The following is an 18,402-nucleotide window of genomic DNA, read 5'->3' as shown; positions in this document are numbered from 1 at the left end:
ATCTTTTTACTGGATCGAAAACGCAGCATGTACTGAAGTGGGATTTAAATACGCTTAAAATAGTGGGTAGCTTTAATGTACAACCTTATACAGAAGATCCTGACAATGGAAAAAGTCGACGTTCGCACATTATTGCTATGTGTTTGTCCACCGACATGAAATATCTAGCTTTAGCCGAAGGCGGCAATAATATACAGATTTGGTGCCCTCAGCAATTGACACACTTGAAGACTTTTAAAGGCCACCGTGATGTGGTGACTTCACTAGTATTTCGTAAAGATACACATGAACTGTATTCAGGTTCTAAGGATCGCTCTGTTAAAATTTGGTCGCTGGACGAAATGGCTTACGTTGAGAGTTTGTAAGTAATAAGTTGAATAAAATACATAAGAAGCGTTACGAAAATGTTTATCACAGATTTGGACATCAGGCTGGTGTGACTGGCATAGATGCGCTAAGTCGAGAACGCGCTGTATCATCAGGTGGTTCTGATAATTCGCTACGAGTTTGGAAAATAACGGAGGAATCCCAACTCATTTACAACGCTCATCAGAGCAGCATAGAAAATGTCAAGTTCATAAATGATGAAAACTTCGTGTCTTGCGGTGTTGATGGGTAAGCAAGCTTATTCATGTATAAAAGACATATGATATTTACATTTACAATAGTTCACTTTGTGTATGGAGTGCAATGAAGAAAAGACCACTCTGCACGGTGCGTGAAGTGCATGGCAAGCAAACCAATTCCGATGCCAACTGGATATGTGCTATTAGCTGTGTAGTCAATACAGACTTAATTGCATCAGGTGAGTGTTAATCTGAGTGTGTTGAGAAAAAATTGAATTATAATTAATACGTACGTAGGTTCCTGTGATGGTTTCATACGGCTGTGGCAGTCTAGTGACAATGGCAAGAAACTGAAACAAATTCTGGAAATACCCATGAATGGCTTTGTAAATAGTTTAGCATTTAACAACGATGGCACTAAATTGTATGCTGCCGTTGGCCAAGAACACCGACTGGGGCGATGGTGGCGTGATAAAGAGGCGAGAAATAAAATCGTTGTTATTGACTTGTTAAAAAAAGAAGTAGAAAACTCTAGTTAAGTTTATATAATTTGCTTTATTTAGTAAGCAAAATAAAATTTTATAAAATTTATTAAGTATTTTTTATGAGACTAGAAGGAATAAATGGATAACAAATCCTTTATAAAACATTGATAAAGGAACACTGATACTGCAGAGCTCATCAAAAAAATTACCAAAGTTATAAGTCTAAATATTCTGGTTACAGCCAAACTTCCGATTATTATTGGTAAGCCGAGTCATTTCTCTGCAAGCTTTTTGAGTTCCAGCTGGCACTTAGTACTGAGCTATCTGCTAGTCCAATTTTCTTACAAAACTACTACATAACTTAAAAACAGTCTTCTCCAATCACATCTGCTATAGTGGCTACTAATCTCCTGGAATGTTCAACTGCACACGTTGCTGTTACCAAACCCAAATGTATACAAAATAATTCGTAGCATTTAATTTTGCCTGGTGCCGCTTCGGGAAAACACTCTTCAGCCAATTGCTGATAATACTCCATCGCAAGCAAGCCAGGCTCATACTGCGTTTTGAGAACTTTACCTGCCGTTGCGGGAGCATTGAAATGCTGCTGTAGATCAACTGATTTCAAGGCCCCACTCGCTTGATCCTCAAACCACAAAAAATAAGAGTAATTGAAAGTTTTGTCTTTCCACATGACAGTTGTTTGACCTTTCTTCAAATAGTTGCGTGTGAATTCCACCATTGACCAAAGTTTCTCCTTTGGCACAAGTTGATTGACTCTTAAGTCGGGCGCTATCATAAGCCCAGATGAACGATTTATGTACATAAAGTGAATTAAACCTGCGATGAATCAAAATTATTATAAACAATGGAGAGTAATTGAAATGGTGTACAACATACCGGGGAAGTCCTCTAAATAAGCTTCTATGGAAATGTTGCGTTCCGCCTTGACAGCTAAAAATTCAGAAACTTCGATTAACTTGCTGTCGACAATACTAGCTACTTCGGGCAGTTGGTCCAGTGCTACTGAAGAACTATCACAACAGGACAGCGTAAATAGTTGTTTTAAATCCTCCACAAAGGAGGGCATATTCGATTCTATCCGTACCAGCATTTCACGTTCAAAACCCTTTAAAAACTCCGCATACATTTTGCGCAGGTTTTCCCATTTAGCACTGAACTTTTTAACTGCAATCTCAAGATCGTCACCCTTGAGCTTGGCACGTTTTAGGGAATCCAACGATTGCTTAACAAATACTTTCAGACACTCATAGGATTGCTTCAAGGCATCTGTATCGCCTTGCGTTTGCACGGAAACAATTTTCTGCAGCACGAAGAAAGTGTCGTAAATGCTGCTAGCCACCTGGACATTTGCGTATTCTACGATTTGTATGAGCACAATGCCTTTTTCCAATTGCGTCAGATGCGCTATGCAAGGCACACAGCCTGAACATGGATCCTGCGACAAGCCCTGCAAAAATACTGCCACAGAGTTGTTTAGTGGCTTTGTGTCCTGCTGTAGGGAGCGAACCAGCAGTGCTAAGAATAGCAGATCTGCCGCACTCAAACTCAGGGCTTGCTTTGTGCTGGTTATGCTTACAAACTTATGCGAGACAAACATTAATGCGTGCGCACGATTATAGCCAAACTCTCGTAGGCGCTCCAGTGCAGCATCCAAAGTTGAACGAACTGTACGCTTTAGTTCTGCATTAATCAATAAATGTGGCAGCGCTTCTAACATCATCGACTGTTCGGTGTCAAACAAATGCTCTTCATAGCACTCCAAGCAAGTGGAGAGCAGTTCTTCCTGCACGCTGCTGGCCTGTGTTGAAAATATGTTTGCTCCATAGAAAAGACGCGTTAGTGCAATAGCTACACCCAAGTGACGTTTCAAAGTTTTTACTGGTTTTTGTCCAATTTTGATGAACGTGCAACCGAGCAGTTCGCCAAATGTAAAATTCAAGCCGTTTTCGCACTCGAAGCTGGCGTATGTGTTATCGAATTGGAAATGCATTATGCGTTGCGAGTTAATAACTGGACTGAATATTTGTAAAATTATATTACCATCCACAGCACCTATAACATTAATTCGCCGTTTTTGCCTTTTATTCACAACGAAATATTAGGAAATGTACCTACCATTGGCATCTTCATCCAGCAGTCCTTGCTTAATTGCTATATCCTTTACCTTTTCCGACAGTGCGGCGTTGAATTGTTGGAAAACAACGTCATTTGCACTGTTAAACACTATTAAGCCATTCATTTTGATTATTTAAATTTTGTGCTTTTAAGCCATAAACATTTTTGCAATTTTTTTTAAGTGTAGAGAAATTTTTCCGATGTAAATATTAAACTACCCTATGTGGTGCTTCTTCTTCAGGAAAACTTCTTTATTTACAAAAAATCTTATCAATGTCATATTGTGAATTAGCAGAACAAAGTGAGTTGAGAACAGATAACACAAGTACCTGCCATACTAAGCAATTACTCGTTCCTTTCAAGTACGTCTATTTGACGTCACTAAGGATTACCAAAACATTTGTAAATTGGAGTACGTGCGTGCTTCAGAGTTCTAAAAATTATTATTAAAAAATATGGGAAAACTGCAACTCGAACACACTTTGAAAGGCCATAAGGGCAGAATATGGGGCATAGCATGGCATGTGAATGGTGTTATATTTGCTTCGTGTGGTGAAGACAAAACAATACGCATTTGGGGTGTATCGGATAATGTATGGACAACAAAAACAATACTTTCAGACGGTCATCAACGCACGATAAGAGAGATAAGTTGGTCACCTTGTGGGCAGTATTTAGCTTCAGCTAGCTTTGATGCAACTACAGCGATTTGGTCCAAAACATCAGGTGAATTTGAATGCAACGCTACATTGGAAGGGCACGAGAATGAGGTGAAAAGTGTGAGTTGGTCAAATTTAGGTGGCTTACTAGCCACTTGTTCACGTGATAAGTCTGTGTGGATTTGGGAAGTTGTTGGCGACAACGAATTCGATTGTGCAGCTGTGCTCAATTCTCACACTCAAGATGTCAAACGTGTTGTGTGGCATCCACATAAAGAGCTTCTGGCCTCTGCATCATATGACAACACAATAATGATGTATTCTGAAGGTGCTTGTGATTGGGATTGTGTCGCCACTTTATCTTCACATACTAGCACTGTTTGGGGTATTGATTTTGATAGCACTGGAGACAGATTAGTGTCGTGTAGTGATGACAAAACATTAAAAATTTGGCGATCTTATAAACCTGACGAAGAAGAATGCTTTAAAGAAAATACATGGAAACTAATATGCACTATTTCGGGCTTACATACACGTGCTATATATGACGTGTCTTGGTGTAAAATAACTGGACTGATAGCTACGGCATGTGGTGATGATGCAGTGAGAATTCTTAAAGAAGACGAAAGTTCTACTAAAAATGAACCAACGTTTTCGTTAGAGACAGCAGAAGATAAGGCACACATGCAAGATGTGAATGCTGTAAAGTGGAATCCAAAGGTGTCTGGCCAGTTACTTTCCTGTAGTGATGATGGTACAATTAAAATATGGAAATTTGTGGAGTAATTGGTTGATGTATGAGTTTATTGGGTTATGTGTACGAATTAATAAAAATTATATTCTATTATATATATTAAAAGTATTGTATTAATGACTAAATGTATTATTTTTTAACATAAACATAAATTTATTTGCATAGGAATGGCTCATGTAATGTTTTATACAACTTTTGGGCCTTCCGTGGGCCTAGACCAATTACTTGCGAGAGACGTTCGTCACTCGCGTTTATCAGATTTTCCAAATTACCGAATGTTTGCAATAATGTGACAGCATCTGTTTTGTTCACCGGTTTTATGTGTGTGAGTGCAGCTACAAGCTAGAATAATAGAATTCGTTTACAAATTCTTTAGAAATGTATATGCAGATAACCTTTTGATAGGGGCTTGACTCTGTGCGCTCCATAATTAAGTCCGGCGGCCGCTTTTCATACAACTTATATGTTTCAATAATTTTACCAGCTTCTTCATGATTCCAAGCTAGCATCAACGTGAGATCAGTTAATAGACTAATACGTGTTAAACTTTTCAATGCATTGTGTGGTTCCTGGTTAAATAAAAATCATAGATTTAAGCCAACAATAAGTATTAAGGTCTACTTACTGTTGTGTCAACTTGGACCAACAAAACACGTAGATCATATTGTTTACCAAGTTGCTTGAGTCGCTCACATATGTAATCTGGATTCAAATTATGGTATTTTAACGATAAGTATAGAATGCAAGATGTACGCCCTACAACATAATCTGGTATAATTTCATTATTAAATTCCCATGGTGCGTTCAGTATTGATTTGAGTATTGGATTTCCACGTTGTTTTGGATTAACTAATATTGTGTGCGGAGTTGGAGCTTTAGAAGCTGTAGCAACTTCTTTTATTGCATTTGTGGCCACTTTTTTCGCAATTTCTGAGGTACCATCATCTTTCACGACTAGCTTCAGTACTTTTGGTGCTGTTGGTATTTCTAGATTGGCCAGCTCTGCATCAAACGAATCATCTGGACCATCATCAAACATTTTTGTTCTTTACAATGATATTGAAAATATATAGTTAATTTAAAATAAATTATAATAACATGTATAGGAACAATTTAAATTTTTTGTTAATTATTGGTATGTATTGATTGAACAATCATCTGTTCAATTCGCCGTAACGGCAAATTTCAGGCAAAAGCGTGAACATACTACACGCCTCATGCAATACTATTGTGAACTGATTCAACTGTAAATAATTCGAAAGAAAGTAATTTTTAGTATTTATTTCATGGATTTACTTTTATTCAATTAAATATTTGCTACTAATGATGTATTTTTTGTATTATTAATAAAGTTTGTATTTAAAGTGGAAATTAAGTGTTTTCTATTTCTTTCATAAGTTATATGCTTTATATTTCACCATTATACCAGAATTAAAATATGCTTATTAATATTATTACGGCAATATAATCAGTTCTATAAACAATATAAAGAAGAAATAAATAATATTTGAATGATATTTTGTTTTTTTCAAAAAGAACTAATTTCTGAAAAAAAACACGATATTTGTCAACAGTCTTAGAGCGTGCTTTAAATAAAAAATATCTAAAATGGTAAACCTAAACAACTGAATATATCTCAACGAAATGTGATCTTTCAGCAAAATCCCTCTTCCGGAGCAACTCTTCATTGAAAATCACGACTAATTTGAAGTTCAACATTTATAAAGAATGCTAACCAAGTAAATTATATGAGCATTATAGGTTATAGTTACGTATTGAAAAGCAATTTAAATTATAATTCTTATATACTTTAAATATTCGTTAAATAAAAATGCCCTGTAATTGAAGCAATAGTATGATTTTAATTTGATGTAAGGTATATTCAAAAGAGTTTATATTTTTTCAGTAAAATAGTTTTCTAGTAAAAGGAAAAATAAACAATATTAGATACAACATGGGAACTATGCACAAATGTTCCAATTAAATTCATGTCAATAAATTAAGCTCTTAACTTTAATTAATACATGCGGTTAAAATTTATTTTTACTCAAATCTGTTTATAGAAATAAATTACTGCCGAAAAGGTTGCAATAAGACGGGTGTCAGAGGTCGAGGGTTTGAGGAATATGATGTGATGGACCTAATAAATCAAGATCAGGAAATTAATATTCATACATATCTGACCTATATAAATATAAGTATATTTGTTATATTTATTAATAAGTTGAGATATCGATATTAATAACCCTAATTATCTATATAGCATTGTGATTTTCTATATATATATTATTATATATTATTATTATATATATATATTTTATCTGTTAAATCTAATTTCTTTATTGTAGTACTTACGTTGGTAAACATATTTATTAAACATTAGTCCTTAATACTCTCCTTCAAGTGACCGAATATAGAAACATATTTGTGACATATTCAACGGATTCAAAATAATTTACTGGAATAAATAATCTTATAGATATAAGTTCTGCAGTAGGAAATAATAAGAAAAAGATAATTTTAATCAAGAAATACAGAAGTACTGTCTAAGCAGAGCTTTTCTAAAAGAATATTTACAGTAACTTGGAACATATGAGTGGGTGCATATGTTAGAGCATATAGTACCAACATATGGAGCATATCACTTGGAACATATATGATAAGCCTGTCGGGCTCTTACAAAAGAGGTACTAGCGGACATTGTACTCTCATAAACTAAACATTCTTGAATTGTGAAGAAAATTCTACTAACAGAAATAAGGAATAGAGAACTTCATGAAGAACTTCATAGAGGACTGTTCTCTATGAAAAATTGTTTAAAGAAAATTTTTAATTTGTAAATATTTTCACCTCAATGAGATTACAAATAATTATCATTTGAAACTTTTATTTTTATTAAATATTTATATTTTTGAATTTGAATAATTGATCCATTTTCACAATTTTAATTATAATTCGCAACTTGTGAAATCAATTACAAAAATAAATAAACACGTTAATACGAGTATGTGTAAAAGCTGAAACTTATGCAAATATTTTTGCATAAATTAAATTTTGAATATTTTTGTTTGTTTCAGGACAAAATCCTGATGTCAGGATTTTGCTGCAAAATATCAGCAAAAAATTTATGTCTGAACATAAATGAAATGCATGCGTGTGCAGTCTGCAGTTTATTTGCATTTTTTGCACTTCCATAAAGTCACAATTAAATGCAGATGCATGACAAACCAACAACAAACACACAGGCAAGGATTTATTGACAAGGGATGCAAGTTAACAATTTGTTGAATATTTCTTAGAAAGTGAATGCAACAATTGTGTGGTGCCTGCAGTGCTGATTCCATTGTGTTGGAATCACTTTTCTTTGGTACCATTTTAGCCACAAATTCCGTATCGAAGCATAGCGGTTTCCTTTATTCAAATAAATTTCAAATCCATTATTTAATAAAACATTTTTTAATTAATAAAGCAGTTTCCTGCCAAGTCTCAGCAAAACATGTGAAAAACATTATTCAATTAAATTTTGCCTGCTTTTCATTTAATTCGTTAAAATTTCGTTTCCTCTCCGTTTACTTACAGACAAACACAATTAAATAATTTCCATAATATTTATGTAAATCAGGAAAATTGATTTAAGATAGCTACAAAAATAATTTCACAACAAATGAATGCAAATGAAGTCATTAGAAAAATGTTTTTATTCGAATTTAATACGTGCTCAGTACCGAACCATACTCACTCAGCTCAGTAGAAGCCGTAGTCAGCCATAGTCAGCCGTAGTCATCTACATCTGCAAATTGTGGACAAAATCTGTTGGACTCGTAATTATTCATGCAATCTGAAATATGTACGAATTGTCTACATTCAGTTTGTCTTGCTGACAAAGGGAGTCTTTCATTGTTTCATTATATTTATACAAATAATAATAATAATAGAAGTAAATAAATGTATGAGAATCCATTTGAGTGCTCGTCCGGATAGACAAATCCAATGCAATCCAATGAGAAGGGAGAAAATTTGCATACTGTTTGTGTAGTTCGGACTAGTTTGAAGTACAGTTACAACAATGGAAATAATAGAAGAAATTTGAGTGGTTCTGTTTTAGAGCAGATTGTTTTAAATGTTATCCAATTATGCAGTCTTGAGGTCATGAAAATAGATTAAAATTTTAAAAACTAAATTGATAATGAATGAAAGTAACAGACACTGTATTTAATGACTAAAATTTATTTCTATTTTCCACTCTAATTAATTGATTTCAACACTTCAGTTAGGACCATTAATTAATATCATGACGAAATTAGTAAATTCATGATCAGAAAACTATCCATTACTTACAGTTTATATTAATATGTTGATATGTTTAAATATACTACATGTCTGTAAACTGTATCCAAATTTTGAGTTTGTGATTCATAATATCTGCAAAGTCGATGTTCTCCCGTTGTTAAGTATAACTATGCTCCTACAGTCTTGTACTAGGCTTAATCATCCAGCGTAGTTTGTCGACCTCACTACTAGTTACCATAAACCCACCAAAAAATATTTTTCAATGATCAATTTTTCAATTTCTGATTACTGATACAAGTTAGATAGCTTGCTTATCAAAGTTTGTCAAGCTTTATTTTTTAACCATATCTGCTTTAAGGTAGTTGGCTATAAGCTCCTGATTTTAAAGACTCTAGAATGACTCTTTTACTGATAAGTCCGTGGATCAGAATTATCTTCCCTTGCTATGTTTGCCTATATTTCAAGTTCAAAACTTTGAAAAAGCTATGCCATGATTATGTTTAAGTTTATATAAGTTAGATTTAGACTTAAGATTTCATAGCGGCCAAGGCCTACGTCAATTATATTTAAATATAAGCATTTATTTCAATTTTTGATGACAATAGTCTTATGTAATATTAGTTAAATGGAAGGTAATATTTATATTCAGTTAAAATATATAAATATTTATTATTTTATGGCCAGAATTATTATTATTTTATTGTATTGGGTCTAATGATCAATTAGGTTCAACTACCTATTGTTATAAATGAAAATTAACAAAAATAATTTTATTTATATTTCGAGTTTAATCTAGAATTGTCTTTAAGAACGTTAGTTTAACATAATTGGCCAATAAGCCCAATACAACACAATAGCTAAAATAATATTATTGACTACCTCCGCCACTACATTATCTAGCTTCAACAAAGTATTTATAAATATTAATTTTAATGTCAGTCTTAGGGTGTTGTTAACCACAATCGGTAGTTGTCATAACTGATTTCATATGTATCGAAAAAATATATCTCAAGATCTAAGTGACTAATAAATCTCAAACTTTCAGGTCTTCAAAAGTTGGCAAGGAAAATAAATATTATTGACCCCCTCCACTATCTAAATATAACAAAGCATTTATAGAGAGGTTTTTTTTTGAAAAGTAGTGAACTACAACAATAGAAATCAATTTTTTTATATTATTTTAATTAATTGAATTTTTGGTTGAACATACAGCTGTTTCGAGTATTGCCAAATATCCATCAACAGTGATCCTAGAATTATTTCTTCTATTTAATTATTCGTGGATAATTTTTTTGAGACTGTAAGTACCAAGAGTTGAATTCGTATCCTGCCAAAGTTAAGGTTCAGAGTGAGCGCACCTTAACCAACTGACCCAAAGCCGTACTTGAATTTTTTTATATTCGCACATTTTTCTGGAGTTAGTCTTAGGATATTGTTAACTATAATAAATAATTATTATAACTGTTTATGTATCGAACTCATTTATCTCAAGATCTAAGAGACTAATAAATCTCCGATTTTCTGATCTTCAAAAGTGGACAAGGAAAATAAATATTATTGACCACCTCCGCCACTAGAATGTCAGAATGTTGAATCTTAGAATGTTGTTAACCATAACTAATTTGTCATAACTAATTTCATATGAATCGAACTCATATATCTCAAGATCTAAGAGACTAATATTCTTAGCACTACACTTTTGACAATATTCAGACTGATATTATCACTGAAACCATTCATTTTATCAAGCGTATAAGAAGTACATACTCCCAATGGGTCCACTATATCTCTTACATTTCTTATAGGTAGAGCATAAGGAAATTAGTAAATTAGCTCTGTAAAAATCAAACCCCCTAACCGCTTACTTATTTTGTTAATAAACAATGCATTGTTTAATATTTACTTAATTACTTCTTTAATGAGCCACTGATCACTCACTTGATTCCAAGTGGCATTTATATTACAAGTTATTTTAATTAAACTTAATTCAAAACCAAAGTTGAAACTTACCTTCTTACATACATACATACATACATACGAGTACCTGCGTTGAACGACAAGTTGCCAACTATGAGCAGCTGCAGAACGCCTCTCACTTTCTGTTTTAAAACAAATTAAAAGCCAAAGTTAAAAATTATAACAACAAAAATGCGCAAACGCCGCTGCCGTCTTGGCTTAAACCGTCTTAGCCAGCGACTTTGTCAAACTTCGCTAGTCTAAAATTCCTCAGTCTAATCGGAGCTTTTAAGCGAGTTGGTCTATTTGCCGCGTACATTGTTTACATATTTTTTTTTTTACATTACTCCGTGTAATAACAGTAAACAACAATAACATAACAACAACAACAACAACTATTGCAATAACAAAGAAACAACAACCTTCAAAATGACAGCAAAAGCAAAATTATTGCATTGCAGTGGCATTGTTTTGTTGTTGTTGTTGCTGTCGTTGGTGTGTGAATGTGCACTTGCTACGCCAATGTTGTATAAGAAAACAACTCAAGATAAATACGAAGCAGGTGAAGCAGAAATGAATAATTGATGAAGAAAAATCGAATTAATTAAAAAAAAACGTATGACAATATAATCATAAAATTTAATTGAATTAATTTAATGCAGATCTTGTGCCAGTGTCATCAACCGTCATTCCGCTAACGGTACTCGAAGTTAGCTATGGCTTAGGCGGCAAGCCAAGCGAGGAGTATAAAATGGCGTATTTGAAAAAACTGCGCAAGAAAGTGCAGCATCCGGAGAGTGCCGATCAAGAAGATCCGGATACGCTCATAACAAGTAAGTATAGAAGTGATTTAAAGATGATTATAAGGAAACTGATTATAAGGCCCTATGCTCCACAAGAAGATAAAGGCATTAAAAAGAAGAAAAAGATGAGAAAGTTAGGACTAAATATGTATATGAATACCCTGTAACATTAAGGGTTTATAAAAAAATTAAAAAACTTCATTATTTTAAAATAATACACCTCACAGATTACCACTACTTCAAATTGTTATCACCTCAATTTGTTTAAATCAAGATCATTTTATATCCACTGACATTTACTATAAGTGTGACAAAATCTTTTTCATAAGTAACAGTTTATGAATCACAACCTAAAGAGATGAGACCCGATCCACAGCTGCATAATTCTTATGGACTCTTGTCAGTTGGAATTAAACAGACTTGGAAGTTATTAACTTAGGAAGCTAAAGTTTTCGCTACTTTATTTTACAATTATTATGAAAATAATATTCCTTTAACTCATCTTAACCTCACTTAACTGAATAAAATTGGCAAAAAAGCAATTAGCAAATTGAATATTTATAATAGTTATTATTTGCCTAATACTAAACTTAAGTAAATAAAGTAAATATTAAGTAAATATGAATTTTGTTTTTCAACACAAAAAACATAATTTTCAGTAGGACTTCCAATAATGCAGATCCTCTCAATTCTTAATTCACCTTCATAATTGATTTTTAATGGGTTCTTAGATGCCATGCTATCAAAAAGATTTATAAATATCTGGAAAGAGACATTTTTAATTTGTTATTTATTTTTTAAATGATTGATTTGTATATATATATATAAAAATATATATAACTGATATATTTGTAAATTTTAAAAAAAATAAAAGTGACTCTAAAAATCTGACACCGGCCACCTAAAAGCTTAATATTCCACCGGTTATAATACAGTAGTTGATACCAATTTGCTGTACATAAATTGCGAACGACAAATTTATATATTAAAAATAAAAATAGTATAGTCTATAAAAAAAGACGCTAATATGCTTGACAAGTTATCCAGATATTGCCACTTTTCTCAGTTACAGTACCTTATATATACTAAACTATACTAAACTATACTACATAGCCTCTAATAATAAGCTTAGTTTTTTTTCATAGATCAGTCATATTTTGTATTGAATTTATCTGACAATAAATATTCTTACATCCTTCATTTTTTCACTTTTGTTACGCTTTCTTTATCTCTTTCTTTTTGTCACACTTTCTTTCCTTCTCTATTTCTTCTCCATTCTCTTTCTATATCCTTTTCTTACACTTTTTTCCTAATAAAAACTCCTACTTTTAAATTCTTTATATTTTTAACTTTGAAATTGAGCATACGAACTTTTCCGACAAGCATAATTTTTAACGCGATTTTAATGCTGTTGTCTGGTACTTTAACTGTTGGTTATTTTACTGTATATAATTCAACTAAATTGAGTAAAAGTTAAAAAGGCTTGCTTTGTAAATAATATGAACTCTACAGTTACACATTTCTAATTTTTTTTTATGATTTTCAGTCAGAAAATATATATCTACGTCTAATCAGAAAATTAGATCTAATCAGATAGAGATAATGAATTTTATAATTATTTCGTTTAAAAATTTCTTTTACTTACAAATAGTTATTGAACCCTGAACTGTACATCTTGATTACATTAATGATACATATATATATAAGATATAATAAAATATTTATATTAATAGTGTTGTAATTAAAAGTGTTTGGAAATTGCTCACATGGAAGAATATCTGTCCAAAAGAAGCCGTGCAACTGGGCGTATGTTTAACGCATAACTCAACCCACACGATTTCTTCTGCTGATTGAACAGAAAACGTTTTTGTTTTAAAAACAAATTCAATTTTTGTCTCAATAACTTTTTAAAAAAAAACCTTAATTTATTTACTTTATATAAATTGTATTTTTCGTCATTTTTTGTAATAATTTTAATGTTATTTTGTAATTTCATGATTTCATGATTTCAGTCAAGAAGAAGCATCACGAAGCGAGCAAAGCCAAAGTCAAGGGCGTTTCGAGCAATTGAAAATTGAAGTCCGCCGTCATCCAAAAGTTGGTCAATGATTGAATGATGCCACTCCACTAAATGATGTCATTTTTGTTAACAAAAAAGTTATTTAATCGATACTGTTGTAAAATTTGTTTAATTTCTATCCAATTTTTATAAATAAAACAAAATAAGCAAAAATATAAAAACACAAAATAAAATAAAATTAATGTCTTTCTACTAAGTTGGTATGTCTTCCCACTAAATTGGTATGTCTTTGATGTTTCGTTGAACTTATTTTATTTTAAGATACATATATAGAAACGAGGGTTGTTTAAAAAGTCAGAAATTGAAATAATAAATATACGTACATTATAAGTAGAGACTTGAACAGTAACTGTTATTATTATGTTGAGGCTAGTTGAGTCAGTGCACTTGAGCACTTTTACTCTCTGTTAATATTGCGAGATATCTTTATAACCCCTCTCTACGCCTTGACTGAATTATTGTTTATTACTTCTTCAGACTAAACAATAACTGACCTTAGTTCTGCATACCACCCCGAGGAGCCTATAACAATTTTGAGATTCGCTAACGTGGGGTTGATAAGCCTGTCAGTTTTTATGAATAGTTCAGGGCTCTATTCTTTATGTATATTTTTGATCAGATCAATCTTGAGGTTCCTGAGGATATCATTCATCCTAATGTAACAGGGCACCTGGAAAAGCCTCCTCAGAGCCTGGTCTTGAGTGATTTTCAGCTTGCGAATAATAGTGTTTGAGGCCTTGCTAAACGCTACACATCCATAAAGAAATGACGATCGAATTAATTGGTTATATATCAGCTTCCTGTTCTTAGCATTGGAATTTTCATTCCATTACTGAATAACGGTTGGAGATGATAAGAATTTTGGCACAGCTAATTCTTTTCAGTTCAACATGTTTAAGCTATGTGAATGTAGTAAATTCCTACATATAGAGATCTAGATTTTGATATCTGCGTAATCTATATAGTTATCAAAATCATCTCAAATTCCCACTGAGATACAAATAATTCCACCCACAAAATAGAGTAAAGTCACTGTTTGACAACTTGGATAAATCATCTATAATAATAAGTAAACATGAAAGTATTAAGAAAAGAAAACAGATGAACTTGCAAAGTAAGGATCAAGCCATAATTTCTGTGGCCCGGAGCCCAGAATACCATTGGGGTACAACATAACGGCAGCCTATGTCTATAAGTGGATAACTTCACTTCAACTTAATAGATGGAGAGAGTTGAGCACTTGTAGACAGACCAAACTCATGTTACCAAAACCGTGGGCCAGAGAAGCGATAAAGGTGCTTAACTATTCGCGGAGCACCCTAAGCTGGCTGACCTCATTAATTACTGGACATGGCAACTTCAAGTATCACCTCAAAAAGATAACTCTTGCTGAGGAAGACACTTGCAGACTATGTCTAGAAGAAAAGGAGACAGCGGTGCATATATTGTGCCAATGTCCAGCACTGGCAAGTAGGAGGAAGACTGTCTTGGGGTTGGTGATGACTTGGCAGGAAACCTCAAGCTAAATGAGCTGCTTGCATTAACAAAAGATGTAGTTATGCGAACGAAAGCCACTCCAGCTTTAACTCAATAACAACATCCGAGAATCGAAGGACGAACAAGGACCCAAGTCGTTTCGTGGTCTACTTCGACTAATCCTTCAACTCAGTGGGGCCACTTGTTGGACAGTGCGCTGTCCCAATGTCCCACCGTATATAAGTATTAAGAAACAGTTTTAACTTGCAGAAGCAAGTAGTATTTTACTTCTACTTTTTTAAATAAAGGTATATATAAAGGTAGGTATATATTTACTTTAAATATATTTCATATCATTTGCTTGGATATACTGTAAAAAGTTGAGTTTCTTTGGCACAATTAACAGAAAAACATATACCTAAAAACCATCATCCATCTTTTCAGTAACAATATTGACAGAACCTAAGTTAGTCACATGATAGCCACCCATTCTTACTTAACAGACAGAAACCACTAAATTGATTCATCTCATCACGCTGTTCATATACGAGCATATGATGAAGTGGTTCCCTTGACCGCTTCCTAAATACCTTCAGACACATAAAGGTATATTATGTGGAATAGTGGAAATGGAATAAAGCAGAGGGTACAAATATGAACTTTAAATGTGAACTCGAACAATTTGTCAACTTTCTGAATTTTAAAACAAAAACTTTCATAAAACAAATGTGGGATTTAGTGGGCTTAGTGAAAAGAATATTCCGTGGCTATTGACCGATACGATTTTTGTTGAATTTTCTTTATTTAAAGATTTCTGGTAGGGACAAAATAGTTTATTGTTTTTGCAATGGAAATACCGAAATGAAAAAACTCTTGCAATTTATTGAAAATTGTTAACATAACAATCTGCGCTCGATGCGTTACGGAAACCTTTGAGAATTTCACGATGATTAAATAATTAAATTCGTCCTACAAATAACGAATTCGTCATGTTTCCATTGTGACATAAAGCAAATAAAATTTTATTCTTGCCAGTATTTCAGGTACAGATTATTGCAAAAATAAATATACGTACAATATTTCTTCTGTTAATAAAAGTATTTATTCAGTTCTTACTCCTCTTTTAACAGTTCTTACACTTTTAAAACAGCTATACAATATATTTTTCATACGGATACAAATTTGTATTTCTTTTCTCGCATCCGAACATCGTAGATACTTAAAAATATTCTACAATATAAAATTGGCTTTATAATGATGAAGATTAAAGAAAATTCAACATATTTAAAATTTTTTTTTTTACTTTAAGTAACCTTAAGTAAACACACATATAAGTAGGGAATTGCTTTTAAAACAGAAGACTAATTTTTCAGAGTCTTAAAGCGGATTATCTATGATACATTTTATATAAATATACCAAATAAAAGACAAAATATATATGGAAAATTTATATATCACTGGTACTTATATTAGTAAAGAAGAATATTGTATATAGATTTGAGATGGAAGAATATTTTTTAAGTTGACTTAGACTAAAATATATATGATAGGTCTGATATAGATACACCAAGTAAAACGCTTAATACATGTACATGTATGTATGTTGGCTTTAGAAAACTGATTCCATTTTTATTATTTTTATGTGGAATATAAAGATTTCTTAAAGGTAGAGCGTCCTTTTTTTCCTACTTTTTAGGACGATTTATACATAAGTACAGATAGAATGAACGACCTTTAGAACGAAAGTTTTGCCTGTCAATAGAGAGCTCGCCATTCCAATTACCTACTGAGCCTTCTACAACTACTCCTACTTTTTAGGAGGATTTATATATTACAGTAAGTACGGACAGTTTGCATGACTTATAGAGCATAAGTTTTGTCTATCTCAGCCTCCTAATACTACTACTTAAAAATCTATACAGCATAGATAAGTATGGTTAGAATGAACGATATATATAGCGAAGCACTGCGACCATGGTTGATCTTTTGTACTGCAACATATCCTAACCGAACAGAAGACAATCCGCCTTTCAAATGAAAGCCAGAATGTCAGCCGTTAAGGACCTCCTAATGTCAAAAGGGGAGAGTAGTTCTTGACTCAGTAACCTGCTCTTGGCCCAGATCAAGGCTGAACAATCACAAAGAATGTGACTGGAAGGCTCATCTGCTTTCAAGCAGACTTGATAATCTATCTCTTCGAATAGACCCAAAGAATTATAAATCATTATTTATATGATAAAAATAATTTTAAAATTTTTGGATTGATTTCTTTTAAATCTTAGTGTAGCAAAATCAATCATCTAAGATAATTGCCATAAAAATCACCTAAACAAACCGATTTCAAATTAAGTCTTGCATATTATAAATAAAATTTACTCACATAATTAGTTTTTTCCTAATTACAATGAAGTTAATTTAGGACTTCCTTGCTCGTAATTTAATTTTATTATTCTTAAACTCAGTTGAACTCAAACTCAGTTGGAAGTGAAACTTTCCAATTTGCAATTTAAAAGGCAATTCAACTGCCAAATCCTCAATTCGATTAACTGGCAATGTTAATGCAAACAATTTGCCGTATTGTTCGAGCCGAATTACACTCCAGAATTTGTGTAAATATTTGCATATAAGCATTTGCGATGCGAAAACCTAATATTTAAATACACTTAAATTCAATATGCGGCCTGAAATCGAAGATCCATTGTAATTGTAGGCGTCGTTCTCTTCATTCTTGTTCCCGTTCTCGTCCTCGCACCGGTCGTCGTCGTCGTCGTTGTTGTTGTTGTTGTTGCTTTTATTTTCATCGTTATTGTTATTTTTATTTTTATTATTGGAGGTCTTATTTATTGCCGTGCCTTTCGCGGTACTCGTACTCGTACTCGTAGTCGTAGTCGTACTCGTAAGTGTGTTTTATTTGCTTCAATTAGGATTTTGGTTTATTTTATTAACATTTCTGCCTTGTAATTTTTTACACAATTTTTCACTTTAAATTTGCGTTTCGCTTTGTTTTGTTTTCTTTTTGTTTTGTTTTTGTTTTTGTTGTTGTTTGTTACGTACTGTTTGGTCAACGTACTTTAGAGCATTATGCCATTCTTTATGTCATAACAATGTACTTAAGGCAGGCACTTCCGCCGTAATAGCGCGTTTCCGGCAATTTAAGGCGAAGTAAGTGACTTGACTGCGGCCGATAAAAACGA

General features: G+C 32.7%; 5 protein-coding genes across 5 annotated transcripts; 3 read left to right on the top strand and 2 right to left on the bottom strand.

Annotated features, from left to right (window-relative positions):
- Positions 1-5: 5 nt before the first annotated feature.
- On the top strand, positions 6-1,105 carry LOC119667188 (U3 small nucleolar RNA-interacting protein 2-like; the record flags this gene model as incomplete). The annotated part of the gene is made up of 4 exons (XM_038076476.1): positions 6-361; positions 418-615; positions 669-805; positions 864-1,105. Coding segments are annotated over 4 exons (933 nt in total), but the record flags the coding sequence as incomplete, so codon positions are not given.
- Positions 1,106-1,169: 64 nt separating this feature from the next.
- Positions 1,170-3,426, bottom strand: LOC119671695 (Hermansky-Pudlak syndrome 1 protein-like). Its single transcript, XM_038082445.1, has 3 exons — positions 3,191-3,426; positions 1,952-3,127; positions 1,170-1,891 (listed from the first exon to the last, which is right to left on the bottom strand). Exons 1-3 carry the CDS (start codon positions 3,312-3,314, stop codon positions 1,413-1,415), a joined length of 1,779 nt encoding a protein of 592 aa, XP_037938373.1. The 5' UTR covers positions 3,315-3,426; the 3' UTR covers positions 1,170-1,412.
- A 131-nt stretch (positions 3,427-3,557) lies between these two features.
- Positions 3,558-4,690, top strand: LOC119671693 (probable cytosolic iron-sulfur protein assembly protein Ciao1). Its single transcript, XM_038082443.1, has one exon. It carries the CDS (start codon positions 3,646-3,648, stop codon positions 4,633-4,635), a length of 990 nt encoding a protein of 329 aa, XP_037938371.1. The 5' UTR covers positions 3,558-3,645; the 3' UTR covers positions 4,636-4,690.
- Positions 4,691-4,732: 42 nt separating this feature from the next.
- Positions 4,733-5,732, bottom strand: LOC119671694 (DNA excision repair protein ERCC-1-like). Its single transcript, XM_038082444.1, has 3 exons — positions 5,229-5,732; positions 4,999-5,172; positions 4,733-4,945 (listed from the first exon to the last, which is right to left on the bottom strand). Exons 1-3 carry the CDS (start codon positions 5,640-5,642, stop codon positions 4,757-4,759), a joined length of 777 nt encoding a protein of 258 aa, XP_037938372.1. The 5' UTR covers positions 5,643-5,732; the 3' UTR covers positions 4,733-4,756.
- A 5,535-nt stretch (positions 5,733-11,267) lies between these two features.
- LOC119675347 lies at positions 11,268-13,865 on the top strand. Its single transcript, XM_038086544.1, has 3 exons — positions 11,268-11,411; positions 11,512-11,682; positions 13,665-13,865. Exons 1-3 carry the CDS (start codon positions 11,279-11,281, stop codon positions 13,721-13,723), a joined length of 363 nt encoding a protein of 120 aa, XP_037942472.1. The 5' UTR covers positions 11,268-11,278; the 3' UTR covers positions 13,724-13,865.
- The last annotated feature ends 4,537 nt before the right edge of the window (positions 13,866-18,402 follow it).

This window comes from Teleopsis dalmanni, chromosome 1 (assembly GCF_002237135.1).
Source record: "Teleopsis dalmanni isolate 2A chromosome 1, ASM223713v2, whole genome shotgun sequence".
In the NCBI taxonomy this organism is placed as follows: domain Eukaryota; kingdom Metazoa; phylum Arthropoda; class Insecta; order Diptera; family Diopsidae; genus Teleopsis; species Teleopsis dalmanni.
Note: the sequence above shows the minus strand (reverse complement) of the source record. Positions and strands in the feature narration are given on the sequence as shown.

Bases quoted from the DNA above. Each gene is read 5' to 3' on its own strand.
- LOC119675347 (XM_038086544.1), top strand. From the start codon at position 11,279: ATGACAGCAAAAGCAAAATTATTGCATTGCAGTGGCATTGTTTTGTTG. The intron at 11,412-11,511 runs GTGAAGCAGAAA...AATTTAATGCAG, and splicing joins TCAAGATAAATACGAAGCAG to ATCTTGTGCCAGTGTCATCA. The intron at 11,683-13,664 runs GTAAGTATAGAA...TCATGATTTCAG, and splicing joins TCCGGATACGCTCATAACAA to TCAAGAAGAAGCATCACGAA.
- LOC119671695 (XM_038082445.1), bottom strand. From the start codon at position 3,314: ATGAATGGCTTAATAGTGTTTAACAGTGCAAATGACGTTGTTTTCCAA. The intron at 3,128-3,190 runs GTAGGTACATTT...TTAATGTTATAG, and splicing joins GCTGGATGAAGATGCCAATG to GTGCTGTGGATGGTAATATA. The intron at 1,892-1,951 runs GTATGTTGTACA...GATTCATCGCAG, and splicing joins TTATTTAGAGGACTTCCCCG to GTTTAATTCACTTTATGTAC.
- LOC119671694 (XM_038082444.1), bottom strand. From the start codon at position 5,642: ATGTTTGATGATGGTCCAGATGATTCGTTTGATGCAGAGCTGGCCAAT. The intron at 5,173-5,228 runs GTAAGTAGACCT...TTATTTAACCAG, and splicing joins TGGTCCAAGTTGACACAACA to GAACCACACAATGCATTGAA. The intron at 4,946-4,998 runs GTTATCTGCATA...CTATTATTCTAG, and splicing joins AGTCAAGCCCCTATCAAAAG to CTTGTAGCTGCACTCACACA.
- LOC119671693 (XM_038082443.1), top strand. From the start codon at position 3,646: ATGGGAAAACTGCAACTCGAACACACTTTGAAAGGCCATAAGGGCAGA.